This window comes from Lontra canadensis, unplaced genomic scaffold (assembly GCF_010015895.1).
Source record: "Lontra canadensis isolate GAN:19392208 unplaced genomic scaffold, GSC_riverotter_1.0 scaffold95, whole genome shotgun sequence".
In the NCBI taxonomy this organism is placed as follows: Eukaryota; Metazoa; Chordata; class Mammalia; order Carnivora; family Mustelidae; genus Lontra; species Lontra canadensis.
Genome location: NW_022631089.1, coordinates 6,096,689 through 6,119,016, shown reverse-complemented (window position 1 = coordinate 6,119,016; position 22,328 = coordinate 6,096,689). Strand labels below are relative to the sequence as shown.

The following is a 22,328-nucleotide window of genomic DNA, read 5'->3' as shown; positions in this document are numbered from 1 at the left end:
CTCAGTTCAGTCTGTGCATTAAAATTACCTGGGGGACCTTTAAAAAGCCACTTATCAAGATCCCTATCCATACATGCTGAACTAATTGATCCAATGTGGAGCTGACACATCAGTATTTCTTAAGGAGAACTCCAGGTTGAGAATCAAGATACTCTAAAAAGAGGTCTTCATAATTTCAAGAAATCACCCACTGGTGGTGGGAGCACTAAGCAAAAAGGAATTTAAACAGTTTTGGGGTTTTTTTTTTCCTTTAAAAATCTTCTCCAGGGGTTCCTGGGTAGCTCAGTCAGTAAAGCAGTTGGCTCCTGATTTCGGCTCAAGTCATATCAGGGTCCTGGGACAGAGCCCCATTTGGGCTCTGTGCTCAGCAGGGAGGCTGCTTCAGGATCCTCTCTCCCTCTACTTCTCCTCCCCACCCCCCACTATCGAGCCCTCTCTGTCTACGATAAATTAATAAATCTTTAAAAAAGAAAGAAAGAATAAATATAAAAATCTTCTCCATCACAGTTCTGGGCAGCTTTATTCTACTTTTGGTTAGCCTGTGCTTGTAAAAGGAACATATAGGAGATGAGATAAAAAATTTCATTCACTTCAATGAACAGACCAAAAAAAAAAAAAATCTTTTAAATGGACAAAAAAATCAAAATAAAGAGAGGAGACAAAAACAAATCTTGTCTCCTGCTGCCTACCCTTTTAATACCTAACTTCTAACCCCTCCACACTCTCAATACTATGTATCCTTTGATGACTTCATCTTTGAGATGAACTCACTGCGTGTTCTACCACCAAATAGAATAGAAAAGTTTCTTACAAAGTGATTAATACTGATACATTTATAATGGAATCAATAATTTCAAAGAAAACCAATTAGGAAATTAGGAAATATTAAACACATGTTATACTTATTGTGTATAGACTGATAACATCTGCTTTTTAAATTTATAAGTTAAAACCCTCTCATATACTTTAGTATGGTGTTAAACTTTGATGATTGGGTCAGCTCACTCTTTTGCTAGAATATCGATCTACCTGAAGAAGAGAAAAAAAAAAAAAAAAGGATCTTTGCCCTAACAACAGGTCTAAGAAAATTAACTTCTACACAAAGCACACACACATTTTTTTCTAGGTGGGCACTTTGGTCAGGCGATCACCTACCATTTACTGACTGAATTTCTAAGGATATGGGTTTCCATTTAATCAATAGCAGGTACTGAAAAAAGAATATAATTTCCAGTTGCATATTATCCAACTCTTATCTAAAATCTAGCAATATCTTGGGAGGACTTTATGGATGAAAAGAAGTCCGTCCATTCTTTTATATATTCTAAGGTTTATCCTTTTAAATAGCCAAGCCATCAGAAAGCAAGGTACTTATACCATTTTACTTCAACTAGGAATAGCATTATGCAACTGAAAAGTATGTTTGTACCTTACCATGAGGGTACTCTTGGAGTGTCAGGCCCTAAGAGGCTCTGGTCCAAACATGTAGGGAAAGGAAAGGGGGAGGGGACGAGAGATAATTCTTAAAGAAAGATCCTAATGTAACTGATCTTTTCGTTTCCTGTTTTAAAGACCACGGCTCAATATCGTATTTTTCTTTTATAACAATACACATGCAAATTTTCTTGTGAACTTCAGGTTTGGTTAATGAAAGAAAACTCATCTTTAGCTCATGTGAAGTTTCATTACCATGTTTGCACTTCACTGAGTCTCAAACCTAAACACCTATATCTTAACAGATTCTCACTTGTGTTTCTCTTATATCTCATATTTTACTTTTATGTTTATTTATCATAGGCCGGATCAAATATTTAAGATAAAAAAAGCTCACAAAACTTACCTTCTGAACTGTTATTGTATTTAGTTATCTCAATTATAAATGTATGCAAAGATGTACTATAGCCCCCCCAAACTAAACTATAATGTATATAGACTTCACTATTCATGTAATTATTTCTAAACTATGTAAAGTTAACATCCTAATATGAATTTTCTACACTTTTCATTCTAGAGCTAAATTTATAAAGGTTATTTAAAGCTAAAGATTTTGAATATAGAATACTAGATGTCATATAATTACCCAGCATGTTTTAACAGATTAAAACATTACCCTGTCTTTCTACTGTCAAATAAATATGGAATTCCTTTTATGGAGATTTATCGTCAAACCAAATGCTTTATATTCAGTGTGAAAATTCAATCACAATAGTCAGAGATCAAGCTGCTTCTTCTGATAACAAACATGATGAGATATCATCTTGTTCAATACATGCTTTCAACTTGACATGTAGGCTAATAAAAAATATAAAGTTGTGGTATTTATTTTGTTTCTTGCACAATAGAAGGCTTCTAATACGGATAATCAAAGTATCTAGTATCATTGCCTGAAAATACAGCAGGCTCTTATCTGGCGACAGATTAACTGGTTTACAGATTAACTATAGTTAAATAATAGCAACATGCATTGCACTTGTAAATTACTATGCATCAGCTACTGTATAGCAGTATGAGAGGACGTCTAGTTTCAACTACATAACTAAGAGGAACAAATTTGTGTCCATTTTGTCTATCGCATTGTCATTCACTCAGATATTTACTACGCACCAGGCACTGTATTGGGCTACTCTACCTCAACAATCAGACCTCATCTCTTGTCAGCAGCTCCTCTACAAGGAAAGTATGAGGGAGGGCATATGGTCAACTTTTTTAAGTCAGCTGGAGTTCTGAGATGCAAGCTCTCAAGACGAATAGACACTTAACACTAAGAAACAAACTCCAGGGCACCTGAGTGGCTCAGTGGGTTAAAGCCTCTGCCTTCGGCTCAGGTCATGATCCCAGGGTCCTGGGATCGAGTCCTACATAGAGCTCTCTGCTCAGCGGGGAGCCTGCTTCCTCCCTCTCTCTCTGCCTGCTTCTCTGCCTATTTGTGATATCCGACTGTCAAACAAATAAAATCTTAAAAAAACAAACAAACAAACTCCAGTTGATATGCTGATGTAAATGTCTCCCTGACCTTGCTCTTCATCTCATCTTCCTTTGCTTCCCTGCTCAGGAAAAGCCTGAATCTGGCAGTTGTGCTTGCCTCCTCGCCCTTCCACCTCCAAGTTCATTATCACCATATTCTCACAGTTTCCTAGATGCTCCTTAACTGTGTCATTCTCCTTCGCCCTGTCTACCACCCTAACCCAAACCCTTTTGTCACTACCAAAGCTTGTAATTCCACTGTCTCGATATACAGTCACTGTTTAATAATAGACACACACCGTTTCAAAATACTTGTTAAATAATGAAGGCAGCTCCCATCATCCTCCCCATCTATCTTTTCAGTTTTAGTTCCTCAGTCACTTGCTAAACGTCAGCCAGTCACTGAGTCTCTCCCAACTATAACCCTCTAGGCCAGTGTGGTCCAGGAGAATATTCTACTGTGATGGAAATGTGCTCTATTTACACTGCCAACACATATGGACACTTATTCACCTGAAACATGGCAAGGGTGACTGAGGTATTCCCTAAGTTTATTTAAATTTTAATTAATTTATATGTAAACAGCCCCACATGGCTCATGGTACCAGGACTGGACAGAGCAGCTCAACTTTCTTCCATACTGCTATTAGAATTAGGTTGCTACGGGACATCTCTGAGAATATCACATGAATTAAAGAACATGTCTCCATTAATCTTTACCATCAGGTGTGCCACTGGAGATGATATTTAATCTAGACCAATATACTACCTCATTTCCATTTTCCCTATGCCTCTGCCACCTAAGCTTCTGATCCCTTGGTGAACTCACATACGTCATGATATGACCCTTCATGCCAACTGATGGCTATCGCCTAGAATGCCTTTCCTTCTCAGGAACATCCACTCATACTTCAGATCCAGCTCAAATTCCCATTCCTCTCTGAATGGTTAGCTCTCCTCCCTTAACGGAGCTAGCCTCTCTCTCAACTCTGTTGCCATAACTTTTTGGATACAGCTCTATAAAAAATTTTAATCATAATGATTTACATGTGAAAATCAGGGGTTCCTTGTATGCCACATAAATAATTATATCCATTCAATGAGACGATGAGGTCAAGCGTTTGGCACAGGAATAAGTAAGCACTCCATACCAGTGTGAAGTCTTCGATACATGGATTATGAATTGCAGCCCCCATGCTAGGGATCTTAACGGAATATATCAGGCTCAGAAAATGAGAGGAAAATAAAAAGGTGGAGATGGAGTGCAGCTAGCTCACAAGCTGTTATACCAACAGGAGGCATAGGTCAGGAAAACTGTATAAGGAAAGTCATGAAAGCACTGAGAGATCAACTATTTAAGCAAACCCAAAGCTAAAACTGGATTTACATCTCACCTTCCCTAAGTGGCAATAAATAGCAACACAGGTCTCCCCTGCTACCCAAAAGTGGAGCGTTCCCATGAAACCGAAACCCTCCATAAGCCAAATAGCATAAAGCAGAGAAGCCATCACCATTTCGTAAAAGCGGAAATCCTCTTCGGATTTCAGTTTGGAAACAGATGCATACTAATGTAAGTCTTTCATACAAGTGAAGTTGCGTGAAGTGAACTTCTGGACAGTGGGGAAAACCAGTCATCAAATTTCTTAATCAGGTAGTATAGATGTTAGCCGGTCAAGAACAAAAGAAAGCTTTTTTTGTGATGTGTAACAGAGAAGAATTTGTTGTAAGCAGATCAATAAAGTGCTATTACTATAACCTGCTTCTGAGGAAAGAGCTCCTGTTACATAAAACAGTGAATATATTTGCCATAAGGACATTTAACCTGTGGAAGAACCCAGGAGAAAACAAAAACAAAAACAAACCTCTAAACTTCCTTGATTTTCACATCCTTTAAAATTATATTTAGATAGAAACATTTCAAAATCATCAATGACTCCTGAAGCATGTTTATTCCTAATGATTTTCCACTTATATAAAGCAGTCTCATTCTTTTCTGCCTTTAGTCAGCTTGCCAAAACAAAAACAAAAACAAAAACAAAAATAATGAAATATTTAAATCCTAAAGGTAAAAAAAATGTAGTGGCAATCCTAACCAATTCCCAAAATGTCTATACCATCATTTGCAGCTACCTGAATTGAATATTAGATTTAATAATATTTTGATGTTCCATTTCATTAGTTTGGGAAAGCCTGGGTTTACAACATAATTCTGTTATTAAACAAAATCCTTCCACTGAATTTGCAGATCAGAGAAAATTAATATTTGGATTTAGCTCCAAGGTTAAGTAAATTAGCTCAGTTCACTCTGGGTTTGGGTTCATGGTTTCGTTCAAATTCCTGATAACGAGCACTTCAAACTAAAAATATTTAAACAATGTAATCAGGGCTGGCATTTCAGAAGAAGTGTTCAGGCAAATATGTGTTTTTAAAAAACAAACTCACTTTACAGAGAGAGCTAAGGTTAAATCCGAAGGTTTGAGCATTCCGGGAGCCAGCGTTCATGTAGTTTCCCAGCAGCAACACAAGTTCCAGCAACTTGCTGAAGCTTCTGCTCTGCTTTATCTCCTCGCAGGCAGTACTGACAGCCATGATGTCAGGTTTGATGTTGTTCACCTGCTCTTCAAACTGCAGCTTAAAGAGAATAGCACTGAGCCGTGGCCGCAGTCTCTTCACATTGCTCATCTGATGGAAAAGAAAATAGCAGATTTCCTTTAAAATGCATGGTATACTTTAGTACTGTATGACTGCGAGTAATCTGGGATGATTTATTGGTATGACAGTGCCGAGGAAGCAATATGTCCCTTCAAACTGATAGCAGGGAGAGAGAAGAGCCCTGCTTGTGTTTTGTGAGCAATCAAGAGTCATTCCTCAGAGAAGAAAAATTCTCAATTTAGATGCCCAGTGGAAAGAAAGCTTTAATTCGATGACAATGGTCAAGTAATCTAGTGCATATAATTTCTTAACAGAAACCAAATTTTCAAACAGTAACAGGGTACATGGGCAACAAATTACAAAGCCGATCTACCATTAATTTTTGTTCAATATTGAAAATGTGGGGTCATGTTTAAAGCATTCAGAAAGATCCAAAGTGGGTTTGTTTTCTTCAAATAGCAACCGCTGTCCTCAGAAGCCCTGCTGACTAACAGTATGTGTTAGATGGAGGGAAAGTAAATAGGTCCCAATTTGTACTAAATTGACTTTCCTGAGAAACACAGCCAAGTAGAATGACTCCTGACACACACTAAATGAGCAGGGTCCATGTTAGGGAACATGGGCGTAGCCAGAGACAGAAGACTCGCGGAGCCACAGATCCATCCCATGCAAATGTGAACCCTGTTCAGGACTCGGGGTTCCCTTGTAAATGTGGGGGGTTGAAGACTACAAAAAGAACAAAAAGGCTAGAGGGTCAGCAAGTTCTTGCCTGAGCTTCCTCCCCAGTGTTCTATCACAAGGGGGGAGAAGAGCCATTTAACTGAAGCCTGGAGACAAAAGGCATTTAAGCTATGCATTCCTTGGGCAAATATACTAGGGATTTAGACTTAAAACACCTTGATGAGGCATTAACAGTAAAACTATTGAATTTCAACAACTATTATAAATATCAAAAGCAGTGAGAGGCAAGATCAGGGGGAAAAAAAAGTGACAGAACACCAGAGGGTTAAAATAAGGAAGAGTTCTGTCAGTCACAGACCCTAAAGGAAAAAGTAAAGGACAATGTCACACAAAGCTTATAGGATTTCTGTTCTGGAGGCACAAGACTATCTGCTCATAATATAATGACTTATTTAAAATTGAGTAGACCAGACAAAGGCCTGAATTTATTAGATTCAAAAGGCTATTCCCGACCCTGGTTAGCTGTTTAACAGTACAGCCCAGCAGCCCTGCCTAACCAGCATTAGGGGTTTTCTCTCTGTTCATAGCTCTGAGAGAACATTGTCTGATGAACAAAATCCATACAGTGACTGAAAAGTTTCTTAGTAAATAATATAAAGAGCTAAGTCACATTTAGTGTTCTCCCCAGCCACCTGACAGATTAAACATTTAAGTGTATACAGCCAAGATCCTAAGAGTTCGACTAATGTAGTTAATGACTCCTCTCTACAAAGATCTCTAAAAAATATCTCTTTTGCCTGTCTAGAGGAAAATTTTTTTCTTCCAACAAGAAAGTAGGAAGACTGTAGGCTCAAATAAGATTAAAAAAAGGGCGGGGGGCACCTGGGTGGCTCAGTGGGTTAAAGCCTCTGACTTCAGCTCAGGTCATGATCCCAGGGTCCTGGGATCGAGCCCTGCATCAGGCTCTCTGCCTGCCTCCCTGACTACTTGTGATCTGTCTCTGTCAAGTAAATAAATAAAATCTTTAAAAAAAAAAAAAAAGGGCAAAAACTAATAATGGCTCCATAAAATAAATATAAAATGTTAGAAAGATAAAATGAAGCCCTATTAGAACACTAATTGTGAATGGGCATGAATCCTTCTGTTTGGACTTCTAGGTCCAGCACATGAAGTAGAGTTCAGCAGTGATTACTTCTCATCAAGTCGCTTCATGGTTCTTAAATGTTCCCAAATGGGCTAAATTCCCTACATTTTTATCCTTAAACATTGCAAATGGCATTCATAGTATATTGGGCCAATTCTGTATAATGTTCTACTACATTTAATAGATCCTTTAGAATAGTAAGAGATAGGAGTAATCACCTGAATACACAAAGTATGGTCATTCAAAAGGTGTATGATGTGCCCATGGCATGTTTTCAACTTGTAGCCTCATTCATGACACTTTGTTACTTTGCAGTAAACATGTGAGGTATCCCAGGAAAATATCAGTATTACAAAACATATTAGTTTTAACCTATATTAATGTACTACTTTATGCCCAAAAAGAAAAAACTCTGCTTAAATGCTTATATTATACTGACCCAAAATATGTTGAAGCTTTCCTGCTGACAAGCTAACCATATGTAGCCAGTATAAAGTAATTAATTTTCCTAGAAAAATATAACCTAGATTTCTATGAGTAATGAGTCTACCTGGCACTGGGGACAGGTACCTTGAAAAGATAGAGTGAGTGTATGATGTAATGCAGAACAAAATGCTACGAGTTCATGAAAAAGCCTGACCAAGCAAAGTCAGGAAAGGAATCCTGCAAAATACATCTTGGAGCAACATCTTTTAAAATTAGACGTCCTTTGCATATTGTTTTCCTTCCAAATTTCAAAAAAAACATTTTGACGCATAGGAAATAAACTTATTTTAGTGAAAAAAAAATCACTGAGTTGGAAAAGAACCTGAGAGATCACCTGACGCTTGTTAAGTTCCTGAATCCTCTATTAAAATAGCCTACTTGGACAAGTGTCCTCCAGGACGCTTGGCTGTCCCTGTTATTTAAAAACCAAACCAAACCAAACCGGGAAAGAACGCTAACATTCTAAGATCTAAATCTTAAGATCTAGGATAATCACAGGGTTCTCTTTGTCATTAATCAAACTAAAGTCTTTTGTCACATTGGATCAAAGAAAAAAAGTTAAAAATTAGAAAAGAAATTTTTTTTTAAAAATTCCAGAATGATGTTTCTTTGTCACTTTATGTGATCTGTGATCCGTCAACACAGGATTTGCATTGTGTTGGCTTGCTAAGGATCCTCTCATTTGTCTGCCACAGGCTAGGCTGGATGCAGAAATGGAGCACTCCATTTCCCTCTCAGTGGTAACAGAAAGTCACTAAAAAGGAGGAGGAAGAGGAGGAGAAGAAGAGTTATAGAAGTTAAACTATAAGACAGCTAATAATTAGAATGCTTGAAGAAATTAGAATTCCGCTTTCACAGAGGTAGCCTTTCAATTTATTGCTACGGAGTCTTAGTAATATAAACTTGCATCACCAAATCAATGGATTGTAATCTGAAGATCAATCTAAAGGCGTAAAAGTGAAAGTGAAAATACTTTGATTTCACTGTTGTTTGAAAGCAGGGGGCAGGATTCCCACAGTCTCCCCACCACATGACCATAGATGGCCCGTGTTGCAATGAGAACACCTTTCAAACAGTGACTAGTGAAAATCAAACCGCAAGCAATATCTGGAACACCATGGGTAACCATTACAGTCACACTTGGGTTTATTGGCAACATGAGTGTTGTCAGAGAAGAGATGAAATGAAAGACCTTTGGAGAATAATGAACCAACAGGTACTGACTGGGAGCCCACTCAGCGCTGAGAAAGTCACCTAAATCAGGACTGCCAACTTTGATCATCTGAGTCCTTCCATCTGTCTTGAAGAGTAAAAAGTAGTGGGCGCCTGGGTGATTCAGTGGGTTAAGCCTCTGCCTTCTGCTCAGGTCATGATCTCAAGGTCCTGGATGGAGGCCCGCATTTGGCTCTCTGCTCAGTGGGGAGCCTACTTCCCTGTCTCTCTGCCTGCCTCTCTGCCTACTTGTGATTTCTCCGTCAAATAAATAAATAAATCTTTAAAAAAAAAAAAAGGTAAAAAGTAGTAATAGTCCCCAGGAAGATGTCCTCTTCCATCATCTCATTATGATTATGTTTTTCCCATGTCATCCATTATTTTATTAAGGAAAAAATAGAATTAGACATTTCTATACCAGTTATGTATAATACCATATCTGGTTCTCTTTGTTTTATAGATAAGAGATATTCAGAAACCAAATTATTCAAAACTCGCTGGGGTGAATTTTGAATAATCTGGTTTCTGAATATCTCTTGGTGGCTCAGACTGCTTCGGCTCAGGTCATGATCCCAGGGTCCTGGGATTGAGTCCTGCATCTGACTCCCTGCTCAGCAGGGAGCCTGCTTCTCCCTCTCCCTCCGTCTGCCACTCTGCCTACTTGTGCTGTCTCTCTGCCAAACAAATAACAAATAAATAAAATCTTAAAAAACAAAAATCAAACTTGCTGGGTTCCCCCCCCCCCGACCTTCTTGCCTGCAGACCTACGTAGACTCCCCTCAAAAGAAATTTCAGTACGTGCTCTGTATCTTTGTTTTTCTTCCCTCAGGCTGTTTTAAAACTGTTTTAACCATTCATTTGGCTAACCCTGTAAGTAATCAACTGATGGAAAAGCCACTCACTCTAGTCTTAACGGACTTAAACCTTTACTTCATGTGTTTTGTGCATGTATCAGGAATAACACAACAGGATTTCACAAAGGTTCAAGGACTCCTTCGAGGTCACATGCCAGTAGGACACAGCCCTCAAACTAACTTGCCGTCAACCAAGTGTGCGTGCCACTCAGAGCATCACAGTGTGGAAATTAATAATCACAACTTAGAAACCATCTGATACTCAACCTACTCCTATGCTTTTCCAGGAGTAAGATGGACTTTAATTGCACTGCAGTAGTTATTAGACAAAACACTATGGAGATGACCCTGCTGTGAGCATTGCCTGTTACTACTTCAGACTCCTTTCCTTTCCCGACTACCTCCTGTTGTGCTGAATTTTGAGTATTTTCCAGATTCGTGTTTGTTAGCCCCTCACACTGCACTCTCCACTCATACTTCCTTATTAGCTAATTCTTCCGTTCTCTGTGGGAGAGGTGCAATAAGCAAGGAGGACGGAAAAAACAAATGCTTCCGTTGTCCAAGACTAAAGAAAATGACGAAGGGCTGAGAGGAAAGCGACCTCTAAGAAATGTGAATCTATTAAGAGAATTAAGACACTTAGAAAAAAGGTTTTAACTTGATTCCTTGCTAAACTACATAAAAAATAGCGACCCTTTACTATGAGTTGGCCACTATTTTCAAGACTTCCAGAATGCTCAGGAGGGAAAAAACAGTTCATTTCATGTCAAGAAATGCATCAAAAGGGTTCTGTGGGTGGGTCAGTTGGTTGAGCATCCCTCTTGATTAGGGCTCAGGTCAGGATCTCAGGGTCTTGAGATCGAGCCCCACATTAGGTTCCACACTCAGCGGGGAGTCTGGTTGAGATCCTCTCCCTCTGCCCCTCGCCCCGCTTACTCACTCATGCTCTCAAGATAAATAAAATCTTAAAAAAAAAAAAAGAAAGAAAGAAAGAAATGTATCAAAAACATAGCTATTTAAATAGCACCTTATGCCTGGGTAGTGCTCAGAATACAAAAAAAAAATTTAATAAATGTGTCCTTATGATATTAAAGCTCTCAAGCTAAAATAATTTTTTAAAAACTACAGAACAGCAACGTACATATGGTATTTTTTTTATATTTTTTCATAGGAGCAAAGCCAAGAATTACACAAAAATTATTAAAAGGACAAAATGTATATTCCTCTAGCTAGTCAAGAAATAGAACATTGGTTACAGTCATCAGATATTGCTTTATCTTTGTTTACAAGTACTTATCAATTCTGGACAACTAAGGATTTCATAGGAGGTCCAAATGAGTTCTGTAGATGCTCAGGATCTGTAAGTGGGAAAGCTAGAGAGCGAAAGACTTCTTATTTAAATTGGCAGTCTTAGCAAATACTCTTAACACAGAAGTTTCATATCTGATGAATTAAAAAGCTGGCATAAAACCCAGAACCATTCTGGTGCCTTAAATTCATTCATGTCTGCTTCCAGACAATTCCCACCCTACCACAGGAAACCAATGTTTTGATTTCTATCACAATAACTTAGTTTCGCCTCTTCTTAAAATTTATTTTAATAAAACTTTCAGTAAACACTTTTCATGTCTGGCTTCTTACTGAACAAAATGACTTTGAGATTCATATAATATGTACTGTGATCAGGTACTTTTTTCGTTTTTATTAATGAGCAAGATTTCATTGTAAAAATATACCAGACACATACCATGTTGGGGGACTCTTGTTTTCTAGTCTGAGGCAATGTAGGGGTTGGGTTAAACAAGGACTGGAAAAATGGTGTGTCAAGTTCTAACCCCAGGTACCTGTGAATTTATTTGTAAAGAGGGTCTTTGCTGACGTGATTAGGGATCTCCACATGAGATCATGCTGGATTTAGGGTGAGCTCTAAATTAAGTAACTGATGTCATTTTAATTAAAAAAAAAAAAAAAAGCTGGGGGGAACACACAGGAGAAAGCGATGCAAGGGAGGCGGCAGAGATTGGAGTCATCCTACCAGCTAGAAAACACAGAGTCGTGACTGGGAGCAGCTACCACAAGTGAGAAGACAGGGAGGGAACAGATTCATCCTCAAAGCCTCCAGAAGGAACCAACCTGCCAACACCTCGATTTAGGATTTTTGGTCTCCAGAAATGTGAGAGAATAAATTTGTTGCTTTAAGCCATCACAGTTGTGGGCATTTGTTATTGAGGCCCATGGAAACTAATACAGGACCTTATGAATTTTCTTGTATGAATCTTGTCATTTCTGTTAAGTATCTAAAAAACAGTATAAATGTATGCTTTATAAGAAATTGTTAAACTGTTTTGCTAAGTAGTTTCTACCACTTGAAACCTGTTTGATATTTTATCTTTGCATGTTAGGTCTATATTCCATTCCTCATTAATTGTCCTGTGTAATATGATGCAAGACTTGGGATTCATTTCAGTTCGTAAGATATCCAAGCACTGCAGTACAGTTAGATGCAAAAAAGTTCCTTTCCACACTCATTAGCCATGAAGTCTCTGTTGAAAATCAGTCGATAATAGTATCTTCGTGGGTTTATTTCTAAACTCTCTAGAAAAAGTTTGCGTATTTTTAAGCCAAAATGTTACTGCCTTGATATTGCATCAGTAGTCTATGTCTTCCAAGTATGTTCTTTTTTCAAAACTGATTTTTAACTCTTCTAGGTCCTTTGCATGCCATACAAATTTTTTATAACTAACTTCCTGTCAATTACTTTAACAAAACCTGCTGGGATTTTGATTGGGAATGTGTATCATATATTAGAAATCTAAGATCATTTGAGAGAAAAATGGAATCTTACTAATACTGAGCCTTCGACTTTATAAGCCTGGTAAATATCTCATTTACAATTTCTTTAATTTCTCTCAGCAGTGTCTTATGGCTTTTGATGTAGAAAATTAGCAGGTTTTAGTGAAATTTTTTTCATAAGTATTTTAAGTTTTGGAGCTAAAGTAAATAGTACTATTTTTAATTTGCTTTCTAGTGTATCATGGCTTATAGAGAAAAATACAACTTATTTGGGTATCTGAATATTCTGTGATCTTACTAAATGCACTGGTTACTTCAACCAAGTTTGCTTATGTGAATTCATAAGGGATTTACAATAATCAGGTCACATAAAGGTAGTTTACTTCCTCATTTCCAATGCACAGGCCCTTAATTTCTTTTACTTTTCTTACTATACAGGTTAAAACATGCATTATAATGCTGAATAGAAGTGTAAGAATAGGTAGCCTTGCCTGAATTCCAATCATAAATGACAAAGCATTTAAGCTTTCACCATCAATTATGAGGAGAGTTACAGGTTTTCCGTGGATATCCTTTATCAAGTTGAAGGAGTTCCTATTTCTAGTTGTTAAGAATTTTTATTTATCACAAATTCAAATTCTGAATACTTCTCATTTTGCATCTACTTAGATAATGTGATTTTTCTCCCTTTTTCCTGGTAATATGGTTAACTACATTAATTTTTAAATGTTAAGTCACCCTTGTACCACTTGGTCATAACATACTCTTCATGCACTGAAATATTTGATACAAAAATACTTTGTTAATTTTTGCATATATGTTCAAGTCTAATTCTCTGTACTGAAATTCTTTTGACTCTTGATATCTGTAATTTGAAAATCTGGTTTTGTTTTTCAGTGTTTGCAATCAGTTCAAAATGACTTTTTCTTTGACCCACAAGTAATTAAAAACCACATTATGCAATTTTCAGAGATTTTCTATTATTATTGTCCAGTTAAGTTTTAACAGAAAACCTACTCAGCAAGATTTCAATCTTCTGAAAATTACCGCGATATATTCTACATTCCCAAATGGCCTACTTCGGTGAACGTTACATGTCTATTTGAAAGGAATGCATATTCCGCAGTTGTTCTGAGGAAGCCCCACAAATACTAGAACAAGAGAGTTGAGAGAACTGTCTTGATTTGCTATATATTTACTTTTTTCGGGGGTGGAGGGAGTCTATATTTTTTCTAGAATTTACTGAAAAAGAGACATTACAGACTAGGACTAGGGAATTATCTATTTCTCCATTTAATTTAGCCAGTTCGTGCTTGGTGAATTTTGATGCTGTTATTAGAAGCTTATATATTTAAGATGATTATTCCTAGTAAATTACTCTTTCTATCATTGTGTAATATCACTATTTCTTATAATAGGTTTTGCCTTGAAGTATACCTTCTCTGAACTAGCCATAGTTAGGCTATTTCTCTTATTGTTGCCGTTTTCCCTTTGTCCCCTCTTCTTCTCAACTACAAAAGCGGGGAAAAGGATGAGAAAGATGTAATTAAGCAATTTTTAGTATTCCATTTTATTTCTTCTACTGGCATCTGAGTTCTGACTCTTCATTTTATTTTTTCTCATTGCTCTAGGACTAACAAAATGCATCCTTAGGTTACTGATACATCCTTCTGGAGCAGTCTACTTAGCGTTACTATGACGTTCATATTGCATCTGTACATGTTTTCCTTTTCCTGCCTCAGCCTTCCTCCATTTCACACCCCGATTCATTTCAGCATGTAATGTTTTAACAGCATAATTCCATTTGTTGTGCCCCCATCATTTGTGCAACTGCCATCATATTTTTTAAGTCTATGAATATTATAAGTCCTATCCTGCAGTGGTGTTGTTTTTTTTTTTTTAAATTATCAGTTCTTTTAAGTAATATAGAAGAAGGGAAAACAGCTTATTTACTATTTCAGGCACTCTTCATTTCTTCTTGAGGATCTGAGTTTCCATCCTGTATCATTTCCCCTTGGTTTGAAGTACAGTCTTTAGCATTCTTTGTAGGACAGATCTGCCAGCCACAAACCCTCTCAGTTCACTAAAAAGTCTTTATTCTACCCTGTTTTGGGAAGGGTATCTATTAAAGAGAAAAATTTGAGTTTACATGTTTTTTAAAATTATTTCAATACCTTACATCCTTCTGTTGACTTCCACTTTCCATTATTTCTGCAGTCAGCAAAAATCTCTCATTTTCCCATAAGCAATGTGTCTCCCCCACCAATCCTCACCCCAAAAATCTACAACAAGTTAGTTTCATGATTTTTTCTTCATTTCTGGCTGTAGGCAATTTGACTTGGATGTGCCAAGGTGACTTTTTCTTTACATTGTCCTCTTTGGAGTATGCCGGGCTTCTTGAACTTGAAATTTCTATTTCTCACTCAATTTGGAATTTCTTGGTCATTATATCTTCAAATATTTTGGCAGCCACAATCTTACTCTCTTCTCCTTTGGGGATGCCAATTATAGGTGTTTTGGGAATGATTGGTATTTACCCAACAATACCTAAGGTTCTGTTCACCTTTTTACACAAATTATTTTGGCCTACGCTCTTAAGATAAAATAAACTCCATAGAGCTGTCTTCAAATTCACTGACTCTTCTGCTCTCTCCAATATACCATTAAACGTACTCATTAAATATTTCAATTCAGTTATTAAACTCTTCAGTTTGAGAATTTCCATATGGTAAATTTTTATAGTTTTCATTTCCTTGCAGAGATTTCTCAATTAAAACCATGTTGTTGTTGTTGTTTTTAATTCCTAGAAGATAATTTCCTTTAGTTCTTTGAACATATTCATAATATCCACAGTAAAGTCTTCGCATGTGAAATTCCAAATCTGGGCCATCGTAGGTCTGGTTTGATTTTTTTCTTTTGATGATAAATGCCATTTTATTTTTCTTTACTATTTAATATTATAATATTACAAAAAGTTTGAGTTATAATATTCCTTTAAAGAATATTCATTCTTTTAAAAAAAATTTTAATTTAAATGCCGATTAATTAACATATAGTATATTATTAGTTTCAGAGGTAGCATTTAGTGATTCATCAGTTGCATATAAGATCCAGGGCTCATTACATCAAGTGCCCTCCTTAATGCCCATCACCCCGTTACACCACCCTTCCCACCCACCTCCCCAACAGCTACCCTTAGTTTCCTACAGTTAAAAGTCTCTTATGGTTTATCTCCCTTTCTGTTTTTCTCTTTATTTTCCCTTCCCTTCCCCTATGTTCATCTGTTTTGTTCATATGGTATTTATCTTTCTCTGACTTATATTATGCTAAGCAAAAAAGTAAGTCAAGGAATGTTCATTCTTGTTTTAGTAGGCAAATCACTGGGTGATCACCGTAAGTTGTACACGCCTGAGTTACACATTGTTAGTATAGCTGGTAGAAGAAAATGAGTTGCCCTAGCTCCTCTAACTTGGTCGGATGACCGCCCAAGCTTCTTCCCAGAGGAGTCTGCAAGGCTGGATTACAGGTTTCCTTAAGGTGGTCTAGAGTAGTTACTTCTTTAGGGTGTGGTGCTCATTCCTAAAGTATAACCTTTCTAGTTTGAGTAAATGCCAAGTAAGTAAATGAGGTGTTAAGACTACCTTTCTATTTTGGCAGAGCCAGAAATCCAAGCCTCCCAGCAATGCTGGACCTCCAGGATCTCTGCTCCACTCACAACCTGTAATAGCTACGGTGTGACAAATCTTGTTCAGCATAGGAACAACCCAGGATCCAGGTGCAAACTCCATGAAGATTTGCACAAGGACGACCGGAGTTCCTTTCTGCACAATCCCACCCCATTCAATGCCCAGAAGATTTCAGCTGTTTCTACTGCTATATATTCTGATCTCTGCCTCTTCTGCTTAGAGAAAAACACAACTTCTATTTCAACTCCAGCTCTCTCTGCTGTTAACTATAAATTTTCACTAGGCCAAAGCTGGGCATTCATGAAGTTAAGATTAGTTTGCTCTCTCGAGGCTTGCAATTTTTCCTCTACTGGTTGCCTACTGCCTTATAATAGATGACTTGCATATTTTGCTCGGTTTTATCTTTGCTAGTGGTTTACATAGCTTTTGTTAACTTATTACTAAGTATTGTATGTTTTTATGTTACTGTAAATGGAATTTTAAAAACTTATAATTTGTTTTAAGAAGACCAAAAAAAAGAGACTTTATCCAAATTAACCAGCTAGTTCAGCTAGTTCTGTGCTGTCCTATCTGCTTTCTCACACACACTCTCTCTCCATCTTCTACACACACACACACACACACACACACACACACACACACAGACATACTTGGTTAAAGTGATGCTCGCCAGTTCTTCCTATGTAACGTGACTATACTTTTCCTTTCTAACAAAATAAACAAATAAACAATTTATAGGGAGATACTTAAAGTCTATGTGAAGAGTATGTATATAATGCACTTCCATCAAATTTTCACCTTCGTGTTAGTGGACAGCCCACTGAGCAGAATATTATAGTATTTACACGATTTTATTAAAAATGCACTTTAAGACCCTTACAGAAGGCCTCACAAATGAGACACAAAGCAGCCAACAGTCACAATTACATCTTAAGTCACAAGTATGATGCAACTGCCTGGCTCCATAGTGACTTAGTTCCTTGAGTCCAGCTTCCCCCCTTCCATTATGTTTCCAAAGCAGTCTCAGAAGAGACTATGGAAACCTATATGTAATGAGATTTGCAGAATACAGAAAATGTTTCCCAGGCACTAGATGATACTTGGATCTAAAAAAGCAACCTTAAAACAATATTGTTTGCAAAATGATGAATCATAAGAGACCTTTTTGCTTATAACTACAAAATGCTTTAGGCTTTATTTCAAATGAATGATGTATGGCTAGTAATTAGTATGTGACTGTAATGATGTTTTGTTTTGTTTTTGCAAATGAAACAAATTAAGCAGATTGGGCCATAAAATTTCAATACTACATAGAGGGTCTAACTAGAAAGCATCATGTTTCCATACCAAAAAGCAACAAAGAAACCACATTTCCTATTATGGGCTTAAATGCCCCACTTTTCAGTTGTCTACTTAGAAGATTTAAAATCCCAAAGAAAAGAAAAGCGAAAATTTCTAAAAACTTAATTTCAAGTTCAACAATTTCAGCTTCCACTTGAAAGTTCTAAGTAATTTGCATCTATTATTATCTCACAGTTAATCTTTAAATACTAAAAATAAATTGCTCCAGTAATGAAGCATACAGAAACCACCACTAAAAACAACCCCAGGACAGTGGGTAGCTACAGCAAACAGAAACACAAGATCAGTGGCCAGCCCAATAAATAGAGGAGTAATTACCTTTGAGTGGCATGAAAGTCTGAGTTCATAGCAGAGCAGTAATATTTACTGGTAGAGTGAACAAGTTGCTTCATCTATGAAATGATAATGTCCACTTTTGGAGTTAGATAAAAATTACTCTTCTGTTTACATATCAAATATTTATTGAACATTTACTATGTTCACTGTTTTTGGCCTTGCAGATTCCCATTAAAAATAAGACAAGATCCTCCTTGTCCAGATGGAGTGTACTATAAGTAAGCAGGCAGAGGAAGGAAGAGAATAAGAGCAGTAGACAAGATCCTTTGAGATAAGGAAAAGTGCTAGGACTAAGTAGCGTATATGAGATACAGAATGATGGGGGAGATCATTATGATGTGTGTTTCCATGATGAAGTGGCGTTTGGGCTGAGCAGAGGCAGCTGCAAGAGTAAAGGTGAATCTGAGGTGGGGACAGCAAAAGAATAGGACTGCAACACAGTAAGTAAGGAAGGGAGCAGTAAACTATGAGTTTCAAAAAACAGATACTCCATCATCTTACAAACTGTAATAAAATTAGAAACCATTCAAAACTGCAAGGAGAAGTTCCTCTTCTGGCCAAAGATGGAGAAATAGGGACTAGACTTATGCCTGAAGCAATAGTTTTCAGAGAGTGGACACCAGGCAGTGTGGGACAGTGGCTCCTGAGAAAGGGGAAACAAGGTGAGCGCTATGACTGCCAACTCACTTTTTGGAAAGTGTTTCTGAAGCATGGCACAAGGAGAAGGAAGCCAGGTGGAATCGGGGATTCCCCATACATTGAGGAGAGGCAGACAGGAATACGATAAACCTAAAGCAGCTGGAGTTATTGCGACAGAATACCAGAAAGGAAAGATAGCACAGAGACAAACCTCTGGTGATCTCAAGATGTTCCCCTTATGTTTTTAGCTCTGGTACTGATCAGCACACACATGTGAGAAAAGCCACTGGAGGCTGGGGAAAGTATCATCTAAGAGCACCAGAGGTAACGATGCTGATTCTCACACAGGGTTGGGAAGAGTACTTGTTCTCATCTGCCAGAGTGGGAGAACTTCAAAATACATGGGACATTCAGTAGAATACTCAGAAGAGTATTGCCTCACTCTTGGGGTTGAATAAGCTCTAGGTTGAAAGCTAGTTTGATTCCATGGAACAAAGTCTAAATACAAGCCACATTAAATACCAAACTATTTGCAAATTATTTACTATCTCTCAAAACAAAGCTCAAGAATACTTAGGAAAATAGAAAAGTATCTAGAGTGCAACATGTTAAAAAGAAAAATTTTGGCACCCAAACAAAAATCACTAGCCACCCGGGGCGCCTGGGTGGCTCAGTGGGTTAAAGCCTCTGCTTTAGCTCGAATCATGATCTGAGGGTCCTGGGATCGAGCCCCACATTGGGCTCTCTGCTCAGCGGGGAGCCTGCTTCCTCCTCTCTCTGCCTACCTGTGATCTCTGCCTGTCAAGTAAATTTAAAAAAAAAAAAAATCACTAGCCACCCAAAGTAGTAGGAAAATGTAACTATTGAGGAGAAATGTTAATGAATAAAGATACAGAACTGCACAAATGACATAAGTATAAACAGGCAAAAGTTACTATAAAACTATTTCATATGTTTGAGAAGGTTGTGGGAAAAATTGAGAATTTTAAGGAGGTGAAAGATATTTTTAAAAATACCCAAGCCTGAATTTCTAGAGAAAAAATTATGATGTATGAGATGACTGAATGGGAAAAACAGCAGATTAGACAGCACACAAGAAAAAAACTAACTTGTATACATAGCCACAGACATTATCACAAATGAAAAAGAAGTACACCAAAAAAGCATCAGTGAGTAAGGAACAACTTCAAAAGGACTAATATATATGTAATAATAAAATATATACAGTTTAAGTCCCTGAAATACAGGAAGTAGGCAGAGAAAAGGTATTTGAAAAAAAGGAATGGTGAAAATTTTCAAATTCAATGAGAACTATAGACCCATAGTTCTACAAACTCAATGAACTCCATGGACATGAAATATAAAGGAAACTACACCCAAGGTACCTAATAATCAAATTGTTCAAAACTAATGAGGAAGAGAAAATTTTTGAAAACAGGTAATAAAGAAAAAAGACATGTACAAATGAATAAAGATAAGAATGATGGCAAATTTGCTTGCCCGAAATAATTCAAACAAGAAGACCATGCAGTAACATGTGTAGAACACATCAGGAAGACTGAAAGAAAAAGCTTTCAGCCTGGAATTCTATACCCATGAAAACAGTTTTTAAAGTGAAGGTGAAAAAATGACTTGCTCAGACATAGAAAAACTGAAAGAATTCATTAACATTGGAAGAAATGTTACAGGCATTTCTTCAGGGAGAAGGAGTATTCTAGATGGAAGTCAAGATTTGCACAGATAAGTGAAAAATACGGGGAAACGCTATGTATGTAAGTAGATATAAAAGACAACAGATAATTGGAAGTAAAAACAGTAACCATGTGTTAAGAGTTTTAAACCCACGGTGAGGTAAAATGTAGAGTACCAAGAGCACAAAGCCCACTGGTAATGGAAAACAGGGAAGACATTGTTTTAAGAGTTTATATCACACATAAAATGGTATAATATGACTTGAAGTTAAAAAATAGAGACTATAAACAGTAATGCAACCATCAATAAAACAAAGAGTAATAACTGAAAGTCAACAAAAAGATAAAGTCACCAAAATACTCAATCCAAGAGAAAGAGTACCAAAATAACAAGATAATAGATAATAGATTCAAAACCCCACCATATCACATTAGAAGAAAAAACCCACATAACCCCATTAGAAGAAAGTGTTCAATACTACACTGAAAAAAGTAATAATCATTAGATTGGATTAAAAAGGCAAAAGCTTTATGCGATATGAAGAGAAACCATATGGCCCTTCTTTTCATTACATCTGTAGCTTTGGAGTAAATACACAGTAGTTCTTGCAGGGTCATAGGGTAGCTCTATTTTTAAATTTTTTGAGGAATCTCCACACTGTTTTCCAAAGTGGCTGCACGAACTTCCATTCCCACCAACAGCATAGGAGGTTTCCCCTTTCTCTACATCCTCTCCAACATTTGTTGTTAATCTTTGCCATTCTAACTGGTGTAAGGTGATATCTCAATGTGGTTTTGATTTGTATTTCTCTGATGGCTAATGATGACTAACATTTTTTCATGTGTCTGCTAGCCATTTGTAGGTGTCTTCAATTGCAGGAGTGTCAGTTCATGTCTTCTGCCCATTTTTTGAATTGATTATCGGTCTTTTGGGTGTTGAGTTTGACAACTTCTTTATAGATCGTGGATATCAGCCCTTTGTCTGTAGTGTCATTTGCTAATATCTTCTCCCATTCCATGGGTTGCCTCTTTGTTTTTTTGACGGTTTCCTTTGCTGTGCCGAGGCTTTTGATCTTGGTGAAGTCCCAAAAGTTCATTTTCACTTTTGTTTCTCTTGCCTTTGGAGACATGTTTTAAAAGAAGTTGCTGTGGTTGGATGTCAAAAATGTTACTGCCTATGCTCTCCTCTAGGATTTTGATGGATTCCTGTCTCACATTGAGGTTTCTCATCCATTTAGGGTTTATCTTTGTGTATGGTGTAAGAGAATTATCGAGTTTCATTCTTCTGTACATAGCTGTCCAATTTTCCCCAGCACCATTTATTAAAGAGACTGTTCCCCACCCCCAATGGATATTTTTTCCTGCTTTGTTGAAGAATATTTGTCCATAAAGTTGAGGGTCCATATCTGGGCTCTCTACTCTGTTCCATTGGTCTATGGTCTGTTTCTGTGCCAGTATCATGCTGTCTTGGTGATCACAGCTTTGTAGTAAAGCTTGAAATCAGGCAACATGATGCTCCCAGTGTTGTTTTTTCTTTCTCAACATTTCCTGGGTGATTTGGGGTCTTTTCTGGTTCCTTACAAATTTTAAGATTGTTTGTTCCAGCACTTTGAAAAATACTGTTGGTATTTTGATTGGGATTGCATTGAAAGTATAGATTGCTCTGGGCAGCATAGACATTTTAACAATTTTTATTCTTCTGATCCATGGGCGTGGAATACCTTTCCATCTTTTTGTGTCTTCTTCAATTTCTTTCATGACTGTTTTGTAGTTTGTAGTTGAGTGTAGACCTTTTACCTCTTTGGTTAGGTTTATTACAAGGTGTCTT

General features: G+C 37.2%; 1 protein-coding gene across 4 annotated transcripts in view; it reads right to left on the bottom strand.

Moving 5' to 3' along the window:
- Positions 1-22,328, bottom strand: part of DIAPH3 (diaphanous related formin 3) — a 501,032-nt gene that overhangs the window by 222,383 nt on the left and 256,321 nt on the right. For all 4 annotated transcript variants that reach the window (XM_032836998.1, XM_032836999.1, XM_032837000.1 and 1 more), the window contains one exon: positions 5,407-5,646. In XM_032836998.1, the coding sequence (XP_032692889.1) occupies positions 5,407-5,646 (240 nt within the window). The remainder of the gene's footprint in view (positions 1-5,406; positions 5,647-22,328) is intronic.